The sequence below is a fragment of the Herpailurus yagouaroundi genome, unplaced genomic scaffold (assembly GCF_014898765.1).
Source record: "Herpailurus yagouaroundi ecotype Mexico unplaced genomic scaffold, PumYag 100, whole genome shotgun sequence".
Lineage (NCBI taxonomy): Eukaryota > Metazoa > Chordata > Mammalia > Carnivora > Felidae > Herpailurus > Herpailurus yagouaroundi.
In genome coordinates this window covers 27,727,552-27,751,591 of record NW_024412391.1, presented here as the reverse complement: position 1 = coordinate 27,751,591, position 24,040 = coordinate 27,727,552, and the positions used below count along the sequence as shown (strand labels likewise).

The window sequence follows — 24,040 nt, the reverse complement described above, 5'->3', positions numbered from 1 at the left end:
TCTCTCTCTCTCTCTCTCTCTCTCTCTCTCTCTCTCTCTCTCTCTCTCAAATAAATAAACCTAAAATTATAAAGAGTAAATCAGAGGGTTTAGCAGAATGCCTGGCACATGGTAAGCATTCAGTACATGTTATTGTTATTATTATATGGCTTATACCTCTTTCACTTCTTCACCTTAATGACACTTTGCTTTGCCCTCTGGTCCAACTAGAACTCTTTCTACTTGAAGAGAAAGCCACAACACATTGTGTTTTGTCTTAGGAGCTATTAAGCAATCCTTACTTTCATTTCCTGCTGACCTCTTTTTGCATGCCTTATTGTAGCTCTTCTAAACCTCTTTCTCCAATCTGAAGAACCTAGTCCCTCTTCTGTAACCATTACTTTCAGTGATGGTCATATACCCTAATTTATTTTTAGAATGTTGAGGTCATATTCCCTGAACTCCCTCAGTGTCTGTACTTATCTTCATCTGACTTATCCTCACCTGCTGTCTCAGAAAGAGTGATCTCTCTTATGTTCTAGGCTCTTGAAAGTGCCTCTTTTTACTCTTTTTGGAATATTGCTCCAACAATTTTTATCTCTCCCATTTGCTTTCCTTGGGCTTCTCTGGGCTTACTACATGCAGTTCTCTGGGCCCTCTGGGCAGTTCTTCTGGCCATGCCATATTCTCTTTCCTGCCTCTGTATCTTTGCACACACTGCTCATAATCATAATAATTCTAAGTACGAATTATTCCCCCCTCTCTTAATGCTTTTAGCTTTGGTTAGTGCTATGCAGGGTATTATAATGCTGTGCATTCTTGTTATTTTTGTATGTGTGCTGTCTCTCAACCACACTGTAGGTTTACTGAAGAGTAAGTACCACATCCCATTTCCATAGTGCAAGCACAGAGCCATGCACATACTAGTTGTTAGATTTTGTAGACCTAGGGTTAGTCTTTAGCATAGTTATAATGCCTAGTAAGTTTTTAAAGGTTCCTTTTGTCCTGTCAGAATTATGCACCAAAAAATGAGGGGAAAGAGTAATAGCTATTTGTTTTCTATTCCTTCTAAGTCCTCTCCTTTCTAACCTACCGCCTTGCCTTCAACTTTTATAGTTAGAACTAACAAGGTTTGTAACGTGTACCTTCAGTTTTTCAAAACTGAAAAACAAATACACTCGTTGAAAACTAGAAATACTGTCCATGTGCATACAATGGAATGTTAAGATAATGTGTTTTTTTGTGTGTTTTTTTTTTTACTAAATAGCTTTCGACTTGGTAATAAACAATATGTTGTTTTTCTCTGAGAAATAATTCTAGGACTTTAGCCCTGAACACTTTATTTTATACATTTTCAGTTTGCTGTTTTTATGTTTCTAGTGATCTCACATTAAGTTAAGCATTTGTCTGTCCAAAACAATAGGTCTGCTATAGCCAAATTATAACCATACCTTTCCTCTGCACACAAAATCCTATAAACAGCATGTGATCATATTGCTTCTAGAATTTATGATTGTTTTCTTCCAAAAGGAAGCTAAATTTAGACTAGTAATTCTACATGCTCCCAAGAAAACAATGCCTGCTGTGATTTCTAGAATAAATGAATCTGAACCACAGTTCCTTTACTTGACTAACTGAGAAGGCTTAAATATCAACCTAGTCATTAACCACAGATATTAAACCACATTAAACAACCAGCAAGCGGTTAAGAAAGAAACTTGCTGTTTCTAACTTTATTGCTAAATGAGTCTAACTTAGTTGCTGTATTGTCTTAATACAGAACATTGTTTGCATCTCATAATGGTTCTCTAAAATTACTCGTTCTGGCTTGAGTTCTAAAATTAAACTATGTGGAGTCATGTCCATCTGTACAATGCATCTTTATGTGAAACCAGCTAGAGTTTTTTGTTTTCACTTGATGTAAAAATTCCAGTTAGGAAGCTTTGTTTCTAATAGTTTAACTGGTATAATTCTTTCAGTTTCTTTGTTTCTAATGACAACTAAACTGCTCTCGCCTTGAACATGTTTTGGCAGATAAGCTTCTCACCATGAAGGCCCCTGCTGTGCTTGCACCTGGCATCCTTGTGCTTCTGTTTACCTTGGTGCAGAAGAGCTATGGGGAGTGCAGAGAGGCACTAGTAAAGTCTGAGATGAATGTGAACATGAAGTATCAGCTTCCCAACTTCACTGCAGAAACACCCATCCAGAATGTTGTTTTACACAAGCATCATATTTACCTTGGTGCAGTTAACTATATTTACGTTTTAAATGACAAAGACCTTCAGAAGGTTGCTGAGTACAAGACTGGGCCCGTGCTGGAACACCCAGATTGTTTCCCATGTCAGGACTGCAGCCACAAAGCCAATTTATCAGGTGGTGTTTGGAAAGATAACATCAACATGGCTCTACTTATTGACACGTACTATGACGACCAACTCATTAGCTGTGGCAGTGTCCACAGAGGGACCTGCCAGCGACATGTCCTTCCACCCAGCAATACTGCTGACATACTGTCAAAAGTTCATTGTATGTACTCCCCACAGGCAGATGAAGAGTCCAGTCACTGTCCTGACTGTGTGGTGAGTGCCCTGGGAACCAAAGTCCTGATATCTGAAAAGGGCCGGTTCATCAACTTCTTCGTGGGCAATACCATAAATTCCTCTTACCTAACAGATCATTCATTGCATTCAATATCAGTGAGAAGGCTAAAGGAAACTCAAGATGGCTTTAAGTTTTTAACAGACCAGTCTTATATTGATGTTCTCCCTGAATTCAGAGATTCCTACCCTATTAAATACATCCATGCCTTTGAAAGCAACCGTTTTATTTACTTTTTGACAGTCCAGCGAGAAACTCTAGATGCTCAGACTTTTCACACAAGAATAATCAGGTTCTGTTCTGTAGACTCTGGATTGCATTCCTACATGGAAATGCCTCTGGAATGTATCCTCACAGAAAAGAGAAGAAAGAGATCCACAAGGGAGGAAGTGTTTAATATTCTCCAAGCTGCATATGTCAGTAAGCCTGGGGCCCACCTTGCTAAGCAAATAGGTGCCAACCTGAATGATGACATTCTCTATGGAGTATTCGCACAAAGCAAGCCGGATTCTGCTGAACCAATGAATCGTTCTGCTGTCTGTGCATTCCCTATCAAATATGTCAATGAATTCTTCAACAAGATTGTAAACAAAAACAACGTGAGATGTCTTCAACATTTTTATGGACCCAACCACGAACACTGCTTTAATAGGGTAAGTCACGTTAATTTTCCACTTATACATTATAAGGTATAAGTAGAATAAGTAGCAGTCTGAAAAGAATATCAAGGGCTTTTTGGTGCTTGGTAAATGATCTTTTTCCAAAATATTTGTACATTCTTTCCAAGAAAATTTAAATATTGAATATTCATTTAATTGTAAAATCATAGCTTGAGAAAAAGTTAATGTTGTTCTAAAAGAAAATATATTTTACAGTTTGGGTTTACATGTTTATCAACACTTCATATTGTTTTTTTTTTAATGTTTATTTATTTATGAGAGAGAGAACACAAGGGGGAGGGGCAGAGAGAGAGAGAGAGAGAGAGACAGAGAATCCAAAGCAGGGTCCAGGCTCCGAGCTGTCAGCGCAGAGCCCCATATGGGGCTTGAACTCACAAACTGCGAGATCATGACCTGAGCCAAAGTCAGATGCTTAACCAACTGAGGCACTCAGGTGCTCCAACACTTCAGATTATTAAACTTATTTCTCATAGAAGTTTTAATAGTTCTAATCAAATTTACATAAACTGTAACACAATAACAGTTAAACACAATTGCTGAGATCCCAATGCAGTCTTTACAACATTTAGAATAAGAAACTCAAGTTAATTTGTGGATTTTTGAAGGCATTTTCCTTATAAGGCCCCATTCACTCACTGATATACAGATAAATGCTTTATATTCTAGGCATTACATGAAAATTAACCAAAAACAAACAAAATAAATCTCTTCTAAAATGTTGATAAATAAAATATTTTTAAATGTGTGAATACACTTCTCTGAATGACTTAGAAAACTAGACAAAAGTTTTGCTCTCACATCCTTCCTTTGGAACATGTATGGACTTTCTACTTGAATAGACATGTGTCTACCACCTTCTAGTTAGGTACTTTTACCTGGATGGTGTTTGATATTTATAAATATAAATATTTTAATCAACGCTTGTTTAAGCCTACATGAAATGATACTTTCACAGGAGGTATTAGGGACAGTCTCTGTTGCTTTGATTTAGATGTAGTAAAAACTACCAGCTATACTAGAGGGTTTATCCTACTAGCCATCAGATCACTCAGTACTAGAAGAAGAGCACCAAAACAGGAGTTCATTATGTCCTTGGGCTTTTTGGTTTGGGCCCAGATTTGAACATATGAACCTGGCTACTCCTAACATAATGACCCATGGTGATCATAATTGGATGAACAAATAGTGTAGCTTTTCTATAGATGGTTTGACTTTGGAAATCCAAATCTCTCTACTCTAAAAGTTTTTAGCCTCAGAAAGAAGGTTGAAATTGTAAGCAGGAAGGACATTAAGCATCTCCTTGATGAAACAGAGTATATAATTTGCTGAAGGGTACCAGGGACATAGGAATTCAGAAACATTTGGTTCACTTTTGCTGAAATGTCTGAGATACTTCCCCAAATGGAAACTACAAACAACTTCTTATAAAGGTAGAAAATGCTGAGAAAATGAATTCATGTTTCAGTGAACTAAAGACATACCTTCCCTCCTTCCCCCTCCAAAGTCTAGGAATAAAAAATAATATGCATGCATAAATCCCTAGTAGGACTTATTTCTCCCTGCATCCATATCATATATGTCAGAAACTCTGTAAGAAGCAATAAAGATTCCTCATGAGGCTGCCCCTTTTCTTCACTAGAAAATACAGAAGAATGAAGGAAACAAAAGGACTTTCAGAAACCTGAAATTAGGGGGGGGGGAATGTAATATTAATAGCATTCCAGAGAAAATACTTTTTTGTATCCAATAAATTACATCAGAAACACGAGTTTTAAAAGATTCTATTAGAAGTTCCTCCAGGGCCTCTAAAGCACATGACTTTGCTATTTAAATCTTGTTCTGTTAAAAATTAAAAAGAGACTTTACCTTATGAGGGAATATTGATATCTCATTTTCTTATTTTGTACATTTTAGCCCCCCCCGCTGTGTAAAATACTTATCAATTCTAGAAATTCTCAAAATAAATTTGAACTTTTTTTTTTTTTTATCCCTTTCACTCCTTTAGTATTTCCAAGGGAAACAAAAAGTCAGGATTATCCAATGAAATTCAGGTCAGTTTTAGCATGCAGGAAAAAAATGCCCCAAATGCACCATTTGCACCTGAAATCATTATCATTCCCATTGCAAAATTCTTGTGGAAAACAGATGGGGCTTGCCAACATAGTCTTCCTACCAGGGAAGCCAAGTTTTGCACTGGCCAAATTCCATAAAGACAAATACCTTCCAACTTCTTCTACTTATTTGCCTGTTTATCTTCTCTGGTTACTAAATATCAAAATTCTTCTGAGAATGAAACTACCTACATTGTCAGTTTTCATACACCAATCCACAGAAAGAACTCAGATTCCCCCAATAATCAGCATACAGTCATTTCCTAGCTTCATCTTAAAATAAGGTCACCTAGAGAGCCTTTACTCACACAAAACAAAACGATTTACAAAATCAAACCTGTTTGGAAAGACCAAGCAATAAGATGACTCCATTTTGTCTTGGCAACTTTTCTTGGCAAGATATCAGGTGACCCTTCTAACAATTTCTTGGAACTGAGCTTTGGTTTTGGCATAAAGGTTGGTGAATAAACACATATATTATAGTTTTGTTATTAACATCTCTAATCCATCAGATCTTTATGGAGGGACTATTGTGTGCTCTGTAGACCAGGAAAACTGCAGTGGTAACCTTGTGCTAAGGCTTCTGCCCAGTCCTCAGTGTGTGAACAAAGCCATGGCAGGGGTTTTCTGGCCCTCTTTGAGCTTCCGCCATGTACAAAAAGAGTTTCTATCACAGGATCAGACAGAGAGAGTGCCAAGAAAGGGTCTTTTAAGTTGTAGGGGTCCAGCCAGTATATAAGCCTGACTTGGCTTATTTCAGATCACATATTAGGTTGCTTTTCCCACTCGCATTTTATGAAACAGGTCTATACTTCTCATATTGGTGACATCTCTAAAGCCCTCTTTTGAGTCATTTGATAGTTTCCAGAACACATCATCTTCACATCTAAGTTGTCTGTGCTTCAGAACTCTTTGATTCTGCATATGATGTTGTTTCTGGAAACTTATCCTAAGCCATATATGTACCCATTCATGTAATATTAGAGTTGATTGTATCAGTTCTATAAAAATAAATTCTTGATCTTCATAATGTAACCATTTTCTATGTTGCTTTTGAGAATGATTCTTAAAGGATATATAACGTTTACAGTGATTTCTAGCACTTAGAATTATGAGATTAAATACCCACAATTACTAAATCTTTAGTCTTAAATATGTTACCACCTTTTTACTCATTCATCATTTGACCTCTGTAAACATCTTAAACTGGTATTTGATTAAAGTTGTTTTAGTCTAATGCATATTTCCTAGACAGCACATTATTATTCAAAATAAAATAATTGAGAAAATGTCCCATAATATGGAGAGTTTATAAATCAAATTTGGGGATAAACAGTATTAAAAATTCAGTTCATTTTAGATGGGATGTATACACAGTGGAATATTACTCAGCAATCAAAAAGAGTGAAATCTTGCCATTTGCAACAGCATGAATGGAACCTGAGTGTATTATGCTAAGCGAAATAAGTCAGTCAGAGAAAGGCAAATATTATGATTTCACTCATATGTGTAATTTAAGAAACAAAACAGATGAACATAGGGGAAGGGACGCAAAAATAAGATAAAAACAGAGAGGGAGACAACCCATAAGAGATTGTTAAATACTGAGAACAAATGGAGGGTTGCTGGCAGGGTGTTGAGTGGGGGGGATGGGCTAAATGGGTGATGGCCATTAAGGAGGACACTGGTTGGGATGAGTATTGGACTGGGTGTTACATGTAAGTGGTGAATCACTAAATTCTATTCCTGAAAAAGAATAATAAAATAAAATAAAAATTTTTAAAAATTCAGTTCATTTTAAGCACATTGATGGGACTCTTCAACAGTATTATATAAGGGATTTACTAACATGACGTTTACTCTGGGAGAAAACTAGAATCAATACACATTGACCCAGTTCCTTAAAAATGGGATCAATATTGAATAAAAGAATTTTCTTAATCCCCAATTCTCTAAAGATCCTATTCCCTAAATTATACTTACTAAGAGAATTGGATTAATACATTTTGGAAAGATTTTTAATCAGAGTTGAAATTAGAAAAAGAGTTCTTGTAATATCTCTTACCTAACCAGAAAATAACAATTACCACATTATACTTTTTCTTGCAATCCCATTTCAAAGTTTTGCTCCATATGTAAGCATTTGGAAGAGTAAGAGTAGGCTTGTAGTAAAAAATATTTTCACCAACATCTTAATGACCAGTGATTGATCAGTTGAGGGGGAAAAGCATGCAGTTTGGTGCCAGACACCCCTGGATAGAAGTCCCAGCTTATTGCATATCAACTGTGTGACTTTTGCTGCATGACTTAACTCCTCAGAGCCTCAGTCTCCTTGTTTGTAACATGCAGAGAACAAAACCTACTTCACACGGTTTTGTAAAAATTGGGAATAATACATAGAGAGTACCTGGCACAGTAAGATGACCATAAATTCAGGGCACCTGGGTGGCTCAGTCGGTTGAGTGTCCCACTCTTGATTTCAGCTCAGGTCATCATCCCAGGGTCTCAGGATCAAGCCCCATGTTGGGCTCTGTGCTGAGCGTGGAGCCTGATTAAGATTCTCTCTCTCTCTCTCTCTCTCTCTCTGTCCCTCCCTCTGCCCTGCTTTTACTCCCTCACTCTCTCTCTGTCTCTAAAATATTTTTTTTAAAAAAAGGAACCATAAATGTAGCTCTTTGGGAGACAACAGCATGGTCTAAAGGAACAAGACTGAAGTCAAAGAGATCTGGTCTGTACCTGATCATTTTATACCTGTCTGGTCACAAGAGCATTATTTAAATTTTCTGAACTCACTTTCTTCCATGCAATACCATTGGGAAGACAAGTGCAAAAATGTTTGCAAAAGACCCTAACTTAGTCCTTGGCACCTAACAAATAGCAATTATTATTGTAAGGAATATTTTAAGGAATTCTTTATGTAAAGAAAGGCAGAAATAGATTATTGGATTTTCTGGAAGGGGTAAACTCTGGTTCTACTGCTCATGAAAGTCTTTCACTTACCTTCCTACCTGTTATGAGTGACCTACCTCCATAATACTTAATTCGTGTAAGTCCTTCTTAAAACTTGATTGTTCAAAAAAGAGAAAGGGAGAGAGAAAGAGGGAGAGAGGTGGGGAGTGGTGGTAGTTTGGAGAGGAGAGCCAGGCTAGAAGTTATAAGGTGTGCCCCTGTTCCCACTTTCAATTCTGACTGTCCATGGCACTGTAAGATACTAAGCTTATGTAATTTAAATTATACTCTGCATTCAAGAATTTTCAGATAATGCTGTTTTAGAAAAAGCCAACTTCACAGGTTGTTTGTGTCAGGCTTCCTTGTTTTTTAAATATCATTTATACTCAAATTCAAAGAGTAGCCAACCACTTCCCAAAATAAAGGAAACTTAAAGTAGTAATTTTCCATCTCCGTTTCAAGGAGTGCCAAAGTTAAAGGGTCACCACTCAGAGCCATCTGAGGAAGAAAGCAAAATGATTAGAACAATTTTGAATGAAAACAAAATCGAAACAAGATGCAAACAAGGAATAATAGGAATAGGCAGAAAAATAAACATACAGTGATGTTTCTTTATTACTATTATAAAAATGATAGATGAGTAAAATTGGGTTACATTTAAGTTGTAATGGAAGAAAATAATTGCAGCTTTCCATCAGGAAACCACAAGGACCATTATTGATCTGTCATCCTCAGGGCATGTCTCGTAATATTTAATAAAATAAACAAAGATTTATAACTCTTTATAGGCCATGTATCTGTAATCTCCCACACACCGCACCATTTGAACTGGGAATGTGGAGTCAGTGTTACAAATAACATCCATGTAATTATACTGGTTTGGCATGTCTTATTTAAACAATCTAGCACTCTCAAGAGAGTATTTTTGTATTAAGGATGAAAAATATGAAGTCGGATTTCAGGGTTTTCTATGCTACGAAGTGAGAGAATGTTATCCTATATGAAAAATGTTTTTGAGGATTCTTCATTCTAAACACTAGATACCTTGGCCTTAAGCCAAACGTAATAGCTACCAAAGCAAAATCTTGCAAAAAAGAAAATCCTTGAGGTATAATGATTCAGTATACTGTTTTAAAAATCTGAGTAGAAATTTGTTAATTTTACACTTGATTCCTCTCCTCCCATTAACTCATTTATTCTCACCCAGGCTCAGGGAGTTGCTGCTCCCTAACTTACTTATTTGAATTCTACATGCTAACGTCCCATGAAAAGTAGCATATTGCATTATTTTATTAAAAATAATTTAAAATAATTTTCTTTCCAGAATTTTGTGATACTCTGTGAGATCACAGGGCACACCCAGAGGGTATTGAAAATGTGTTCAAGTGAGCCATTAATATCTTCTACTCTCTCTCTTCCTCCTGCTAACCTTTCTTTAAACCATTTGGTAGCTTATTCATAGGTCCACCCCAGGAAAGAATGAAAAAGCAAGGGCATGACATTTTTATAAGATAACAGCAAAGAAATACAGTTAATGCTGAAACCATTATCAAAAACGTAGGTAGGCTTTACCTGTGGATTATATTGATCCATGATGTGATGAATGCATTTTAAATTAATTCTTTATTCTCAGTGCCTTTTGAAGCAGGTGGTATGATCTGTATTTTATTTAAGTAGTTGAGTTCTACATGGAGATTCACTTGGTAAAACTAATAATGTAGCAAACAATAAGGCATTCATGCAAAAAATAAGTCTTAAAGTTGGTTTTTGAAAAGCTGAAGTGTTAACAAGACAGTTCTAATACACGATATTTTCGTTGTCATACTGCTACATACTGTTATACTACTACTGATTAGAGGCAAATGAAAACATGTGGAATCATGCATTTTGATAAGAATATTAACCTCCTTGAGTAATAATGGATTTTTTTACCCAGAATAATATATCAAATTTTGTGTTACACCTTTACTTCATACTTCTGTCTTATCAGTCGTCATCCCACCCTGCACTGTTATCTCCTCTAATAAGAAAAAAGAGGATCTGTTAGAATTTGGATGGAATACCCATGAGGAATTTCTCCCGTTGCTTATTCATGGATTGGCACAGATACCGAGTCAGTGGGCACACAGAGTCCAGAATGACTCAGTGCCCAGATAAGTGCTGTAAGTCACATCTCCAGCAGCCAGGGAGGGCTGTAAAGGGCTCCTGTATCAAGGGAATGAAACCAAGGGCTCAGCTACTCTTGAAATCTTTAAGACTCCCTCAGTGTGTTTTGGGGTGTTTTGTTTGTTTGTTTTTGTTGGTGTGTGTGTGTGTGTTTAATAATAGTGAATGTGATAAGTGATTCTGGGATCCTGGATACAGTCCAATTTGCTAATTATATATTTTTTCTAACTAAAATGTTCCAAGCTGGTTCATTTGCATATGAATTGCTTGCTGAGCAGTGTTGACTTCCTTTCTTAAAAGCCTTGGGGAAGAAGTTTACTGCACATCACCCTAAACCTAGGCTAATTTAGAACAGATGAAGTGTGTCTACCTTCTATATTTCAAAAATATTCTCTAGTTTTTCAACAAGAGGACAGAAAAACATCTTACAAATTCATGCTGATATAGAATAAAGGCTATTTTCACCACTCTGTGCTCGCAAGTAAGGGGAAATACCTTATGAATAGTGTAGCTGGAAAACAAAAATTAAAATTGTGAGTTCAGACTAAAGTCTGACCTCAGTTGTCTTATTTGGGCAAATCAGCAAAATGTTCATCAATCAGAGGACATTAAAATGGTAGGTGACATTTCAAATCATGCTCTAGGTAAAAAGGGTGAATTTAGGTCAGTTTTGATTTGTTAAGCACTCTTTTCTAGAGCTGATTTTATGAAAATTAAGTTTGCTAAATTGCCATGTCAAAATATATGGATTATTCATGATTTGCTTTAATTTGTGTCCATGTACCAGAAAAGTGTAAATTTGTATAATATTAAATTTTCCAGTGACATTTTTAATTTAAAATCTGATTAACACTTGCATGTAGCAACTGCTCTACTAACTTAACTATAGGTGAGGTGGTGGTGCTCAGCAAGTGGGAAAAATGCAAAGATTAAATTGGTCTGTTAGCTTAGCGAATCAATAGTATTTAGTGCTAATGCATTAAGCAGATACAAGCACTAATGCAGTGGCAGTCAATAGCAAAAACAAATATCTCTAAAAATTATCTTGACAGTAAAATGTGCAAATTTTTCCATTTTTGAAAGCTGCTAACATTACATGCTTGTTCTTTCATCTTACTAGTTTAAGCCAATTCTAGAAACCTAATCATTTTATTTAGTGCATAAAATGACCAAAAACTTGTGATCATTGTTTTCAGCAAAAGACAGAAAAAAGGTTTTATTCATGCAACCAAGATTCAACAAGAAATTCAGTAGATATGGAGTGCCTGACCTTTCATATCTTATAGTGATGAATGAGATAGCCATGGTTCTTGTCTTTTTGAAGTGAACACACTAGGGGAGGGATGTCAATAAGAAGCCAGTCACACCAATAAACATATCATGATAGTTTATGAAATATAGTGTGAGGGACATAAAAATCTGTGAATGTAAGCTAGGAGGAATATGTAAACTTAATAGCGTAGTCACAAAAGACCACCCTGAGGAGGTGAAAGTTAACTTTTACATAAAGCCCAAAATTTTAGAAGAAGCCATATGTCCTTAGTACAAGGCCAACTACTTATTTAATTAACTTATAATTATTACCTATTTCATAAACTTGAGGTCTTAACTACATGGTGCTGCTTTTAACCAGCTTTTTAAAGTGAGTTCTGGATATGAGTACCTATTGTTTTACACTTAGAAAAACATATCGCAAGAGGTAGAACTGTGCCAGAGATTTTAACTTCTTTAACAGTTTGTTTTTTTAAAAGTTGTTACTGTATATAAAGTTTGTCTTTTCTTTGATTTCTAAGGGAATTAAGTTACTTTTCATTAAGTAATTCTTAGTATGAGGAAGATAATATGTAGATTTCTAGAAGCTAATGACATAATGTAGGTAGCACTTACCTCCTCTCCTAGCCTGTCACCTTAATCAGCTTTGAAAAATAGAGGTTTCTTGTATCTCTCCACGTTGTTTCTTTCTTGTCCCTCTCACCTTTCTTCTGTGGCCAGCACTTGGGATCCTGTGCAACAGAAGAATTTGCATTTCCTGGGGATGGAAGGGATTGTCCTGTCACCAGTAAATCCTATGACAAAGTGAATCATAATTCCAAAAACATACAAAATAAGCTCTTTTGAAACTATCAAAATTATAAAAATTGATGGAATTTAAGGGAATGTGGTGCTGAGATGGGCCCCAATCGTATTGTCTTTCTACAATCATATACCGTTCTCTGCACAACTGTCTTATTTTAGACCATTTCCTTCTCATGTGAATCATGTGCCCTACAGGGCTGAGGAACAAGTGCTCCTGGGACTCACAAGGATGTCATGAGCACCTACTGAATGTACGGGGGCATGTCCTCTAGTTAGTTCTGCCTTTATGTTGTTCTAATGCATTCCCTAACTGCAGACATTTTGCCTTTCTCTTTCATTTTAATCATATTGATTTATATATACATAATCGTGCAAATATCTAAATAAGTTTAAGGTCTTAGAGGGCAGGCAGTTTGTCATGGTTCTTTGTACCTAGGTATATATGCCTTGCAGACAACAGACAATAGTGTTGATTTTATTTGACAAAATAATTTGTCTTCCAAAAGAAATCTGTAAACTTATACAGTAAATAGAGACCATCTAGATTGCTGCAGTGTTTGGATAAAAGCCCTTGATAGAACTACACATATTTTTATGAGGGTCGTAAAAGGCACTGTTTTTTTTTGTTTTTGTTTTTGTTTTTTTTTATTTATATATGAAATTTATTGTCAAATTGGTTTCCATACAACACCCAGTGCTCATCCCAAAAGGTGCCCTCCTCAATACCCATCACCCACCCTCTCCTCCCTCCCACCCCCCATCAACCCTTAGTTTGTTCTCAGTTCTCAACAGTCTCTTATGCTTTGGCTCTCTCCCACTCTAACCTCTTTTTTTTTTTTTTCCTTCCCCTCCCCCATGGGTTCCTGTTAAGTTTCTCAGGATCCACATAAGAGTGAAACCATATGGTATCTGTCTTTCTCTGTATGGCTTATTTCACTTAGCATCACACTCTCCAGTTCCATCCACGTTGCTACAAAAGGCCATATTTCATTTTTTCTCATTGCCACGTAGTATTCCATTGTGTATATAAACCACAATTTCTTTATCCATTCATCAGTTGATGGACATTTAGGCTCTTTCCATAATTTGGCTATTGTTGAGAGTGCTGCTATGAACATTGGGGTACAAGTGTAAAAGGCACTGTTTTTGCCTTCCCCACGAGCCATGAAGATTTGAAATCCAAGTACAAAAAATACATGTGAGGAATCCAAAGGCATACTCACCTTTTTCTTGCTCACTTTGTTCACTTTTGTTTTGCCAAGAAAGAAGTGGAGTCTCCCATTGGAAAAGATGAGGGAACAGGAGGCATTTAATCCTCAGGGCTCGTTCCTGTGCCTGCAAGTCAGAGAGGTCATTGGCTTGCCCCTTCCTGAAGGCTATAATTATGGCAAAGGGCTATATTTACTTTCCAGTAAAGTAACCAGAATCTTGAATGTAAGAGATAGTTTATAGGAGTACCGTTGGGGGGTGGGGGGTGGGGTGGGGGGGTGGGAGGGTGGATATACAAAACCTTAGGAAAGATAATGGGTGAGATTATTTTTCTTCATATATTCATTAATATGAGAAGGTCCAAGACTCTGGAAATGTTCTGAAGTTCAGTAATAGAGGTGAATATGAGGTCAAATTAGGTGATCCTGGTACTTAAGGAACTGAATTAAATGAATAAAGAAGAGGAATTTACAATAGAATATATCTGATGATTCATTATAATGTATCTGAGGATTCATTAATGTAAACTTATTTGTGGCTCCAACATCATGGTAAACAAGAATCAGTAAATGTATTAGTAAGAGTAATTGAGAAATATTTCTAATTTGAAAATACCAGTTACATTGGGTCTATCTAGAGCTGATAGGGAAAAAAAATTGGCAGTGTTTCTTACTCTCAACTAAACTCACTCTGGTTTCTGAGGAGTCATAACAAATGTATTGATTCCAAGTACAACTGGGCAGCCAAAACACAAGATCAATTCTGTTATTGGCCCAATATTAAGAATATTAGTCAGTGTTTGCAAAATAATGAGTAATATATAAATGGTAGTTTAACAATAGTACATATAACCTGTAATTAACACTTAAAGGTCAGGTTTTTGACATGCACAAAGAAGACTAAAATATGTGCCTTATTTAAAAAATACGTATTATGATGAATTGTGGCGATGATTATGGTATTTTAATTTTTTTTAATTTTTTAATGTTTTTTATTTATTTTTGAGAGAGAGAGAGAGAGAGAGAGTGTGAAGAGTGGGACAGAGAGAGAAGGAGACAGAATCCGAAGCAGGCTCCAAGCTCTGAGCTGTCAGCACAGAGCACAACACAGGACTCGAACTCTCAAACTGTGAGATCATGACTTGAGCCAATGTTGGACGCTTAACTAACTGAGCCCCCCAGGCGCCCCTATGGTATTTTCTATGTAGATACTTTTTTAAGAAAACAAAAGCATTAATTTCAGATTCTTAGGCAAACAGTGCTTTTTGTGATCCTGGGTATGTGGTATGGTGGCACCATTGAAAATTTGAAGTTCACCATTTGTGGCACAGTTATAGATCACAGAAAAATAAACACCAGGACTTTACCACGCCTAACAAGAAAGCTCTTTTTTAAAAAAAATCTTCAGGATCTAGACTAGTCATGGTGTAAACTATGTGATATTGAGTATCTTATGACCCTAATGATAAGATAACAATCCGAGTGAATGCAGATGAACTCCTAGAAAAGGAGAGATTATTAAATATTTGAAAAGTAAACATCTAAATTTTCATAAGTAAATATTAATTTAGTATTTGTGTGAACTGTAGATATTAAAGCTTTTCCTTCATTTTCTGGGCCTTTAGAACCAGCTGTTATAACTCCCAGTGCTTTTTTAAATACTCTATATGCCAGATATTCACAAACTGGCTAAGAAATAGTCAAATTTTTTATTTTCACTGCAGAAATATAATAAAATCTCTGTTCCAGTGAATAGCTGGATAATTATTTTAATAATGATATTGACATCACTTCATTTTATCTTTCTTGCTACTAGCAAGAAAGATAGCTTTTATTTTATACTCTGAACTCTGGCTAAATCACAAGTTAAACTGAACTATTGTTTGTTTAATGCTCTATTTCCTTCTAACCTTATTTTTGTCTCTCAACCTCAGCCCAGATCCCCAGTGGCTCAGGAAACCCTCAACTAGGATTAAGTAATAGTTTACACAACCTCTCTCATTCATTAACCCAAGTTGACATTCTTATTCTGTGTACCAGCCTTATTTAAGACTTTCTAAGCACCTTATCCTGGTTTTGGGTGCAACTAACAACACCTATTTAATCAAGGAACTTAATATTTCCAGAGAATCTTTCAGCCTATCTCAGCCTTCTCCATCAGCATGATCTAATTCAGCCTGCTTCTTCTATTCCTTCTTCCGAATAAAATTTGGTCTCATATATAGTAAATGTGAAGTTTCAAAATCTTTACTTATTCTTTCTTTCTTTCTGCAGATACACAAAGGAGAAACAAAATTGTATGTTATCATTCCAGATAGATTTTGTTCTTTTAGTATGTTGAAACGGTGCCAGTAAGATAAAACTAGATCTCCCTGGCTCCATTCTCATCTCCAACCAATCTAGTTGTCTCCAGACTGCTGCTGGAGTAACTAATCTTTCTTGAAAGCAAACCCATTTGTCTTACTGTGTCCCTTAAAATAATTTGAGGACTCCCCAATGGTTTTAGAGTAAATCCATACTCTTTAGTATGTATTCAAGAAGTGTCCTACCTTGGCCTTGACTATTTCCTGGTCCTCAAACTCACTAGTGTGCTGGATGTCTAATTCTCAGGGAAGAGGGGAGTAGAAGCCCTGATCTGTAGTGCTTGCCAATTTGTGTGGTGTAAACACTCCCACCAAGTCAATTTCAAGCTGCCAAGGTAAGTCACTGAACAGGATGAAATTAGGAAGAAATGTTCACAGTTGGGTCTGTAAGCTGGTACAAGATGGCTCAAGCACAGCACTGCCACCCTACCCTACCTTCAGCCTATCATCCTTTTTACAAATAACAAAAACAAAAACAAAAAAACTGTCTTTGCAAATTTGAACTATATAATTCAGTATTGTCAACTATTGTCACTATGGTTCAACTATATTGAACTATATAATTCAGTATTGTCATCTATGTTATACATTAGATATTAAGACTTTTTTTTATTTTTTAACTGAAAGTTTGTGCCATTTTACCAATGTCTCCCTATTTCTGCTGCCCTCTCCACCCGTCACCCCCATCACCCCCAACTGCTGCCCCAGCCCCTGTGAGCCAGTTTTCTACTTATTTCTAGAAACACAACCTTTTTTCCCCTTAGATTTCACATAAAATTGATGCAGTATTTGTCTTTCTCTGTCTGGCTTATTTCAGTTAGCATAATGCCCTCCACGTTCATCCATATTGTGGCAAATGACATGATTTCCTTTTTTTTTTTTTTTAAAGTCTGAATAGACATATACCACATCTTCCTGATCCATTCATCCATTGGTAGATACTTAGGTTGTTTCCATGTGTTGGCTGTTGTGTATAGTGCTGCCATTAATGTGGAAGTACAGATATCTCCTAGTGCTCCTTTTTTCCCCCCTTTTGGATAAATACCCATAAGTGGGATTGCTGGATCATATGGTAGTTCTATTTTTAATTTCTTGAGAATATCCATACTGTTTACTGGCTATACTAGTTTACATTCCCACCAACACTGTACAAGGGTTCCCTTAATGTCCTTACCAACATTTGTTATCTCTTGTCTTTTGGGTAATAGCCATTCTAACAGGGTGTGAGGTGATACCTCATAGTAGTTTTGGTTTGCATTTCCCTGATTAGTGATGTTAAGCACCTTTTCATGTTCCTCTTGGCCATTTTGTATCTTTTCTTTAGAAAAATGTCTATTTAGTTTCTTTGCCCATTTTTTTTCTTTTTTTGCTACTACTGAGTTGTTTGAGTTCCTTGCATATTTTGGATAGTAAGTGCAATGTGAGTCAACCTGTGCATTTATCAGATGTGTGTCAGCCTATCATTCTTGTAGTTCCCAGAATCCATTAGTGTCTCTCACAACCTTGCCTTAACACATATTACTTCATCTGCCTCAAATTCCTTTTAACATTGATTTTGTCAGGTTCACATTTTCTCCCAGTTCTTTACAATTCTACTCAGGCATTTCCTTCCCCAGGAAATCTTCTCTAGCTTTCCCCTAACCCTCCATTCTGATTAAGCTGCCTTTCCTGAGTACTCCAGTAGCACCCTTTGCTTATTTCTACCATATCTCTTACCACATTCTGTGGTAATATGTTCACTGGTTTCCTCATTAGCCCCTGAAGGTATGAACTGTGGCTTTTATCTCCACATCCTTAGTACCTAACAAAATTGCTTGAGCAAAATATCTGTTTATCAAATGAGCAAATAGTTATGGCACAGCCTCATATTTCAAGTAATGTAATGAAATGCTGATTAGTAAAAATTATTTTTAGATAAAACAGTTTTTCATTTCCTCCCCCAAATCTCTAAAAACTAATTTATAGAATTGAGGAGTTTCCAAAAGTTAAAATAGCATGAAAGAAATTCTGGGAAGTGTTGGTCCCTTCCTTACACACACACACACACACACACACACACACACACACACACACACCTTCCTTCATACACCAGTGTGGAATGAAGATGGATCAAAAAACAAGGAGAACAATGAAAGGAGAAGAAAAGATGATAGGGAGAGTAAATAGAAATTCCATAGCTTTGTACTTAATCAAAATTGGGAAAACATAATTAGAGCAATTAAAAGGAGAAAGGTAGATTAACTTCTCTGCTCCATAATGCTTTTTTGAGCCTTTCAACAGTGTCCCTTTTAAGTGGGTGATATTGTCTGAATGAGAGACTTTAGGCAAAACCTAGTAGACATTGCTTGAGCAGTGGTACTAGTAGAGGTGACTTCCCATGAAGTTTGCTTTTTGAATTCATAGATTTTTCACTAACCACCAGTCTATGATTTCAAGTTGAAAATAATTTGTGGGTTAAGAAAAAGAAGTTAAGAGTGAAGGTCTTTTTCAATACCACCTTTACTGTGGCCATAATGGCGTCACTGCATATGTACCAAATACATGCTTGGTGCATAGCATGAGCTTGGCCTTGATGTAGATGCAGAAAGATTGGAAGAGAGTTTGGTAGGGGCTTGTAGACTTTGGTCAGTGAGAAGGGTTACCCACAGATTGAGGTTTCTGATACACAGTTCTGGTTGGGAACAAGGGAAGAAGATGAGTAAAGAGGCCCACTGCACAATGGTAAGATGGAAAAGAAGGATAAGAGGTGATGACAGTTATGGCAGGTTAGGATATAGACATGGGTTTAAACAAAATACTGGGGCACAATTGAGGAACTGTGGTTTCATCCATCTTTCACCTCAACTGGCCATCCTCTAAGACATTCATCAGCCTGTTTTCTATTGAGCGTGACACTGTTAGGCCATCAACAGACCATAGCTCTTATACTCTACAGAAAGAACTGCTTCTGTCTTATTGCTTAGTGCAGGGTAACTAGTGTTCTGTGTTTTGAGTATCTCTTACAATTCAATGAGTAAGCACATTAAAATTTGTTTTCTATTAACTAAATAGAGAAAAGGAGAAAAATTCTATACACTAAGCATTAAAATTTGCTTCACTTGGAACATCTTTCTTTATGAATCACTCTGTCACTCCTGGCTGTGACTGAAGTGAGGTATGAAGGCTGCTAAGCCAAACCACATGGACTTGGTCTGTTTTAGATCTGATTCACCTTGGGAAATGATGATAAAGAAGGAAACATTTTAACACGCAGAATTCCAGAACCCCTATCATATTAGAATTCAGAGTCTTTTGAATCCTGGGGATACCTCGAGAGGAAGGTGGATATGTTTTTATTTCATTTATATGTAAATGCATTTTTATACATGTGTATACACAGGTACATAAAATACATTCTGCTCCAAATATTTCTTCCCTCTTCACTGATCCACCTTCTGTCAAGACCTGTGTCAGCTTTGGCCTCTGCCATGAGCAAAGATGTTTAAGCCCATACTTGATCTTATCTTTTTCCTAATCTTCTGGCATTACCACCTGTACCAGTGTTTTCAGAATGTATCTATCAGTGATGTTCTTTGTGCTTTGCATTATTAGTTATTTTGTGTGTCTGCCTCTGGCACGACTCATTTCACTTAAACCTCAAAGCAATTCTGTTAGATAGATGTGCATTTTTCCATTTTACCAGTGAAGAAGTGAGGCTTGGTGATCTAAGTATTCTCTCTAAGTTTGCACAGCGGGTAAGGGCAAGGCAACTCCTGAGCCCATGCTCTTCTCCACTAGGCTAGGGTGATTACCACTGGATATGACTAAGAGGGTGTTTGGGGAACCTTACTCTAAAAAGTTATGAAAGTGGAATTGAACAAAGACATTCTGGAATCAAGGAAATTAGATTGTAGGACACCAAGTGAGAGATTTCCTTTAACTCTATAGAAACATTTTTAAGAATTGATAGATGGATGTAAACAATAAAATAAAAGGAAAAGTCAAAGATGACTGAGACGTCCTGAAGGGAGAGGGTGGCTATTGATGCCATATAGAAATAGGAAGCCAGAAGAGGGAATTAGTTTGGAAAGAAAAGCAGTGAGTTCAAATGTCATTAATGGCACATTCAAACTTGGCCTAAAGGCAGTTGCAGAGACAGGGCTAGTCCTCAGAAGAGAGAATGCCGCTGGGTGTGTGAAGTTAGATCATCCACGAGGCAGCCTCCATCACCTCGTGAATCACTACTGTCGAGCCAGCAGCCTGTTGGCCAGATGCATGGTTGTATTGCATTCAAGGCCATCTGAACACACAGGGCCAGAGATGATGCCCTGCCATTTCTCCCTTCCTGGAGACAAATCAGCTCTTCTTTAACTGCCCCCCCCCCCCAGCTTTGCTCCCCTGCTTGAGGTCTCTGGTTGTAATGAACTCCGTGGCTGTTGAAGCAGTGCAGTAGGATTACTTCATCAAGGGGAGTTTGTGGCAGCACAAGTATTAAGGAAGCATCTTTCTTTTCAAACTGTGGCTGAGCACAACATGAAGTTGAGTTGTCTTTGTAGCACAAAACGGTCACATTCTTAACGTTCAACCACACCACCCTAACAGTCTGGCCTTGCATTAAGGACCCCAAAGAAAAGGTCCTGCTCTGGCAGAGAACTGACTTTTCTGCATTTTACAGACAATCAGGCTTCATGTTGACATCTTAGATATTTGAGTACAGACTCATAGAAGTTAAATATGTCTGAAAGCAACATAAGCAGACACTGAAATTCAAAGCTCTGTGCCTCTGCCTGCAGTCCACAGCACCTCCTTCCCAGTCCCACAGAAGAGAGAACAGAAGGAGAGAACATGAATAAACAGAAGAGAGAACATGAATGAAATTTAGAGAAATAAGTTATGTGGAATTCCTGAAATTAAAGCAGTTAAGTATTTAACCAGCTATATGAAAAGTTCTACGCAAAGAGGGACTATCTATTCTGAAATACATATCCCCCAGAAAACCACTATTATATGTCAATAGAATTTGTAGAAAAGGTGATTATTAGGGCGGCTGGGTGGCTCAGTTGGTTGAGCGTCCAACTTCGCCTCAGGTCAGGATCTCGCAGTTTGTGAGTTCAAGCCCTGCATTGGGCTCTGTGCTGACAGCTCAGAGCCTGGAGCCTGTTTCGGATTCTGTGTCTCCCTCTCTCTGCCCCTTCCCCACTCATGCTCTGTCTCTCTCTGTCTCTCAAAAATGAATAAACCTTAAAAAAAATTTTTTTAAAGATGATTATGAATAAAATTTATATTAAAATGCTTCTGTTAGTTTCATCATGTACAAGAAGGAGAGAGGGCTGGTATGAGTGAACTGGCAAAGATTTTATAAAATAGTACGTTTTTTTAAATCTAGCTGCAAGACTGATTTAAATTATCTATAGTGAGCTAAATCTGTCCTATAGATGAATTAAAGGAATCTCTATTTTAAGTATATCACATCCTTAATTATACAGAATTAAATGTAATTGCATATTCACTGCATGCATCATAATGTTAGTTAGGGAAAACAGTTTGAATCAAATACACTGAGGTATATAGCACTTCAGTGTTCATTTTATAAAAAAAATAGTATACGTCTGAGTCAGGTAAAAAAAAAAAAACATTTGGCCAAGTATTCATGAAAAGGTAAAGAAAGAATAAATTATTGTTTCAAGACTTACAAATTGTAGAGTGGTACCTAATATTTAACCCTATGACAGTATATAAGCCCTTGAGTTAAGGAAGCAGGTTTGTAATAAGTTTTTTTTTTTTTTAAAGCAGAACAGGATTTTACCATTGGTTCTCAGAGTGGATTTCATATTATTATTTTAGAAAAGGATGAACCTTGAGCAAGTAAATGCTTTTCAAACTTCTTAAAAAATGGGCATATGTATCCAGAATCTTTTCATGTGTTGGAGTAGCCTAAGATGATTGGGTGACTGTTTACTCATGACATCCTAAATATCCTGAGCCTTTGTTCCAGCAGCAGGCCAATGGCAGCTTGGTAATTCCAAGCCTAGAGGAAGCTTTGGAAAGCCATCCACAGACCCACAGCATGGTAGAGCCAGAAGAGAACTTTGGATTAATTCCCTCAACCCCTTCCTTTACAGACAAACCTAGGTGGGGGGTGAAGACACTGCTGCTGTGTGACCTAAGTTTAATCCTTGCCCTGCAGCTGCTGGTCTTTTGACCACGCAGTGCCTCAGTTTTCTCCTAGGATTGTTATGAATTAATATTTGGAAAGTGCTTAGAACAGTGTCTGAGGCATTATAAACACTCTGGACAAATGTTTTTTATATCAGTAAAGTAAAGCTCAGACTCAGAGAGATCAAGCTATTTGCCTAAGGTCATGCAACTCATCAAATCCCAGCTGGGTAGAACCAGTCCTGTGCTGTAGGCACGCACATTCTTTTTCAGTGTCCTTAGACATCCCTAGAATGTGAGTTTGTCTCAGAAATACTGTAGGAGCCTATAAGTAAGGAGTATGATGCAGTTGGATTTGGATTTGAAATCAACAGCTAGGGTTCAAGCTCTGATATTTACTGACAACTCTCTAAACTTTAGTTTCTTCATCTGTAGAAATGTAATGATCATAACAAATCCAACTTACAGACCTACTGAGAGGATCAGATGAGATAATGTACTTGGAAAACCATAACCTACTATGCAGATGATATTTAACATTACTGTGAGCTCCTGTGAGATGACAAAAGCCATGAGAATGTTTCAAATCTGCTTAGGATGTCAGGAAATTGGGGTGGGGAGAGTTTGTAGTAGGCTGTCTCCACTTTTTCACTTCGCATTTATTCATTGGTGATTCCAATGAATTAAATTACCAATTAAATGAATTCATTGGTAATTCATTTAAAATTTATTTTTGTTATATTCATATATGCAAAAGACTCATGTTCTCTTTATGTGTGTGTGTGTGCGCGCGCGCGCGTGTGTGCAGTAAAACAAATACTGAGTTCTCTACCACCAGGCTTAAAAAAGAGAATATCACCAAAGCCTCTAAGTCCCCTGTATGTCCCACCCCAGTCATATCCCTCTCCTTCCCAGAAAAGTAGGTAAACAATGATTGCGAATTGTCTTTTCCTTGCCATTAGTTGCACTACATGTGTGTATATGCCTAAACAATGTATTAGGTGAATTTTTTTTTCCTGTTTCTTTTTCTCTCTTGACTCAGATATCTCAAGTTTTATGGTATCTACTTATACCCATATACTGTCCATCTTATTATTTGTCACTATCTCCCTCCCAGTCCACTAAAACATAACTTCTGTCCTTCAACAGACTTCGCAAGGAGAGACTTTAGAAAAGAGCCAGGCTTTAGGTTCACATGGCCAAGGAGTAGGTATCACTGACTAGCAGAAGCTGAGACATCAGCTGCTAAAGCAAATGCAAGAATCCAAGAATGGGAAGGGTCTTGTGTCAGGATAGCCACTCTTAGATTCATTTGGTGTCCTAGATGTCACTTGACGTTTCACTTTAATGGAAAAAAGACTTAAGAACAAACTAAGGCAGGTGTGGATACCATAGTAGGGAGTGCGGGCTTTTCCTGCAATCCTTTGGGAAGCAACTAAGGTTTTGAAGAAGAGAGTGACAGCTCATAACTGCTTCAAGGCAGATGAGATGGAGGACAGGAAGGCCAATGAGGAAACACTAGCCTAGGGCAGGGGTGCAGGAGTGGCTGGAGGGCTGTAGCCAGAGGTCAGAGGAATTGAGCAACTAGTTGGATGTGAGAAATGCTCAAGAGAGAGGCGTTGGTGATGACTGAAATTTTAGAATTACCTGGGTGGAAACATGTTAATGTTCATAAACCAAAATAGGCAATAGAGAGGAAGATTTGAGAGCCAAGCTGATTAGAACAGCCCAAAATGCTAGTGGTCATCTTTATGCCACTATCCAGAAAAAAAAAT

General features: G+C 37.1%; 1 protein-coding gene across 3 annotated transcripts in view; it reads left to right on the top strand.

Moving 5' to 3' along the window:
* MET (MET proto-oncogene, receptor tyrosine kinase) overlaps positions 1 to 24,040 on the top strand; it is a 126,757-nt gene that overhangs the window by 23,775 nt on the left and 78,942 nt on the right. For all 3 annotated transcript variants that reach the window (XM_040472174.1, XM_040472173.1, XM_040472171.1), the window contains exon 2: positions 2,014 to 3,230. In XM_040472174.1, coding sequence (XP_040328108.1) covers positions 2,014 to 3,230 — 1,217 coding nt within the window. The remainder of the gene's footprint in view (positions 1 to 2,013; positions 3,231 to 24,040) is intronic.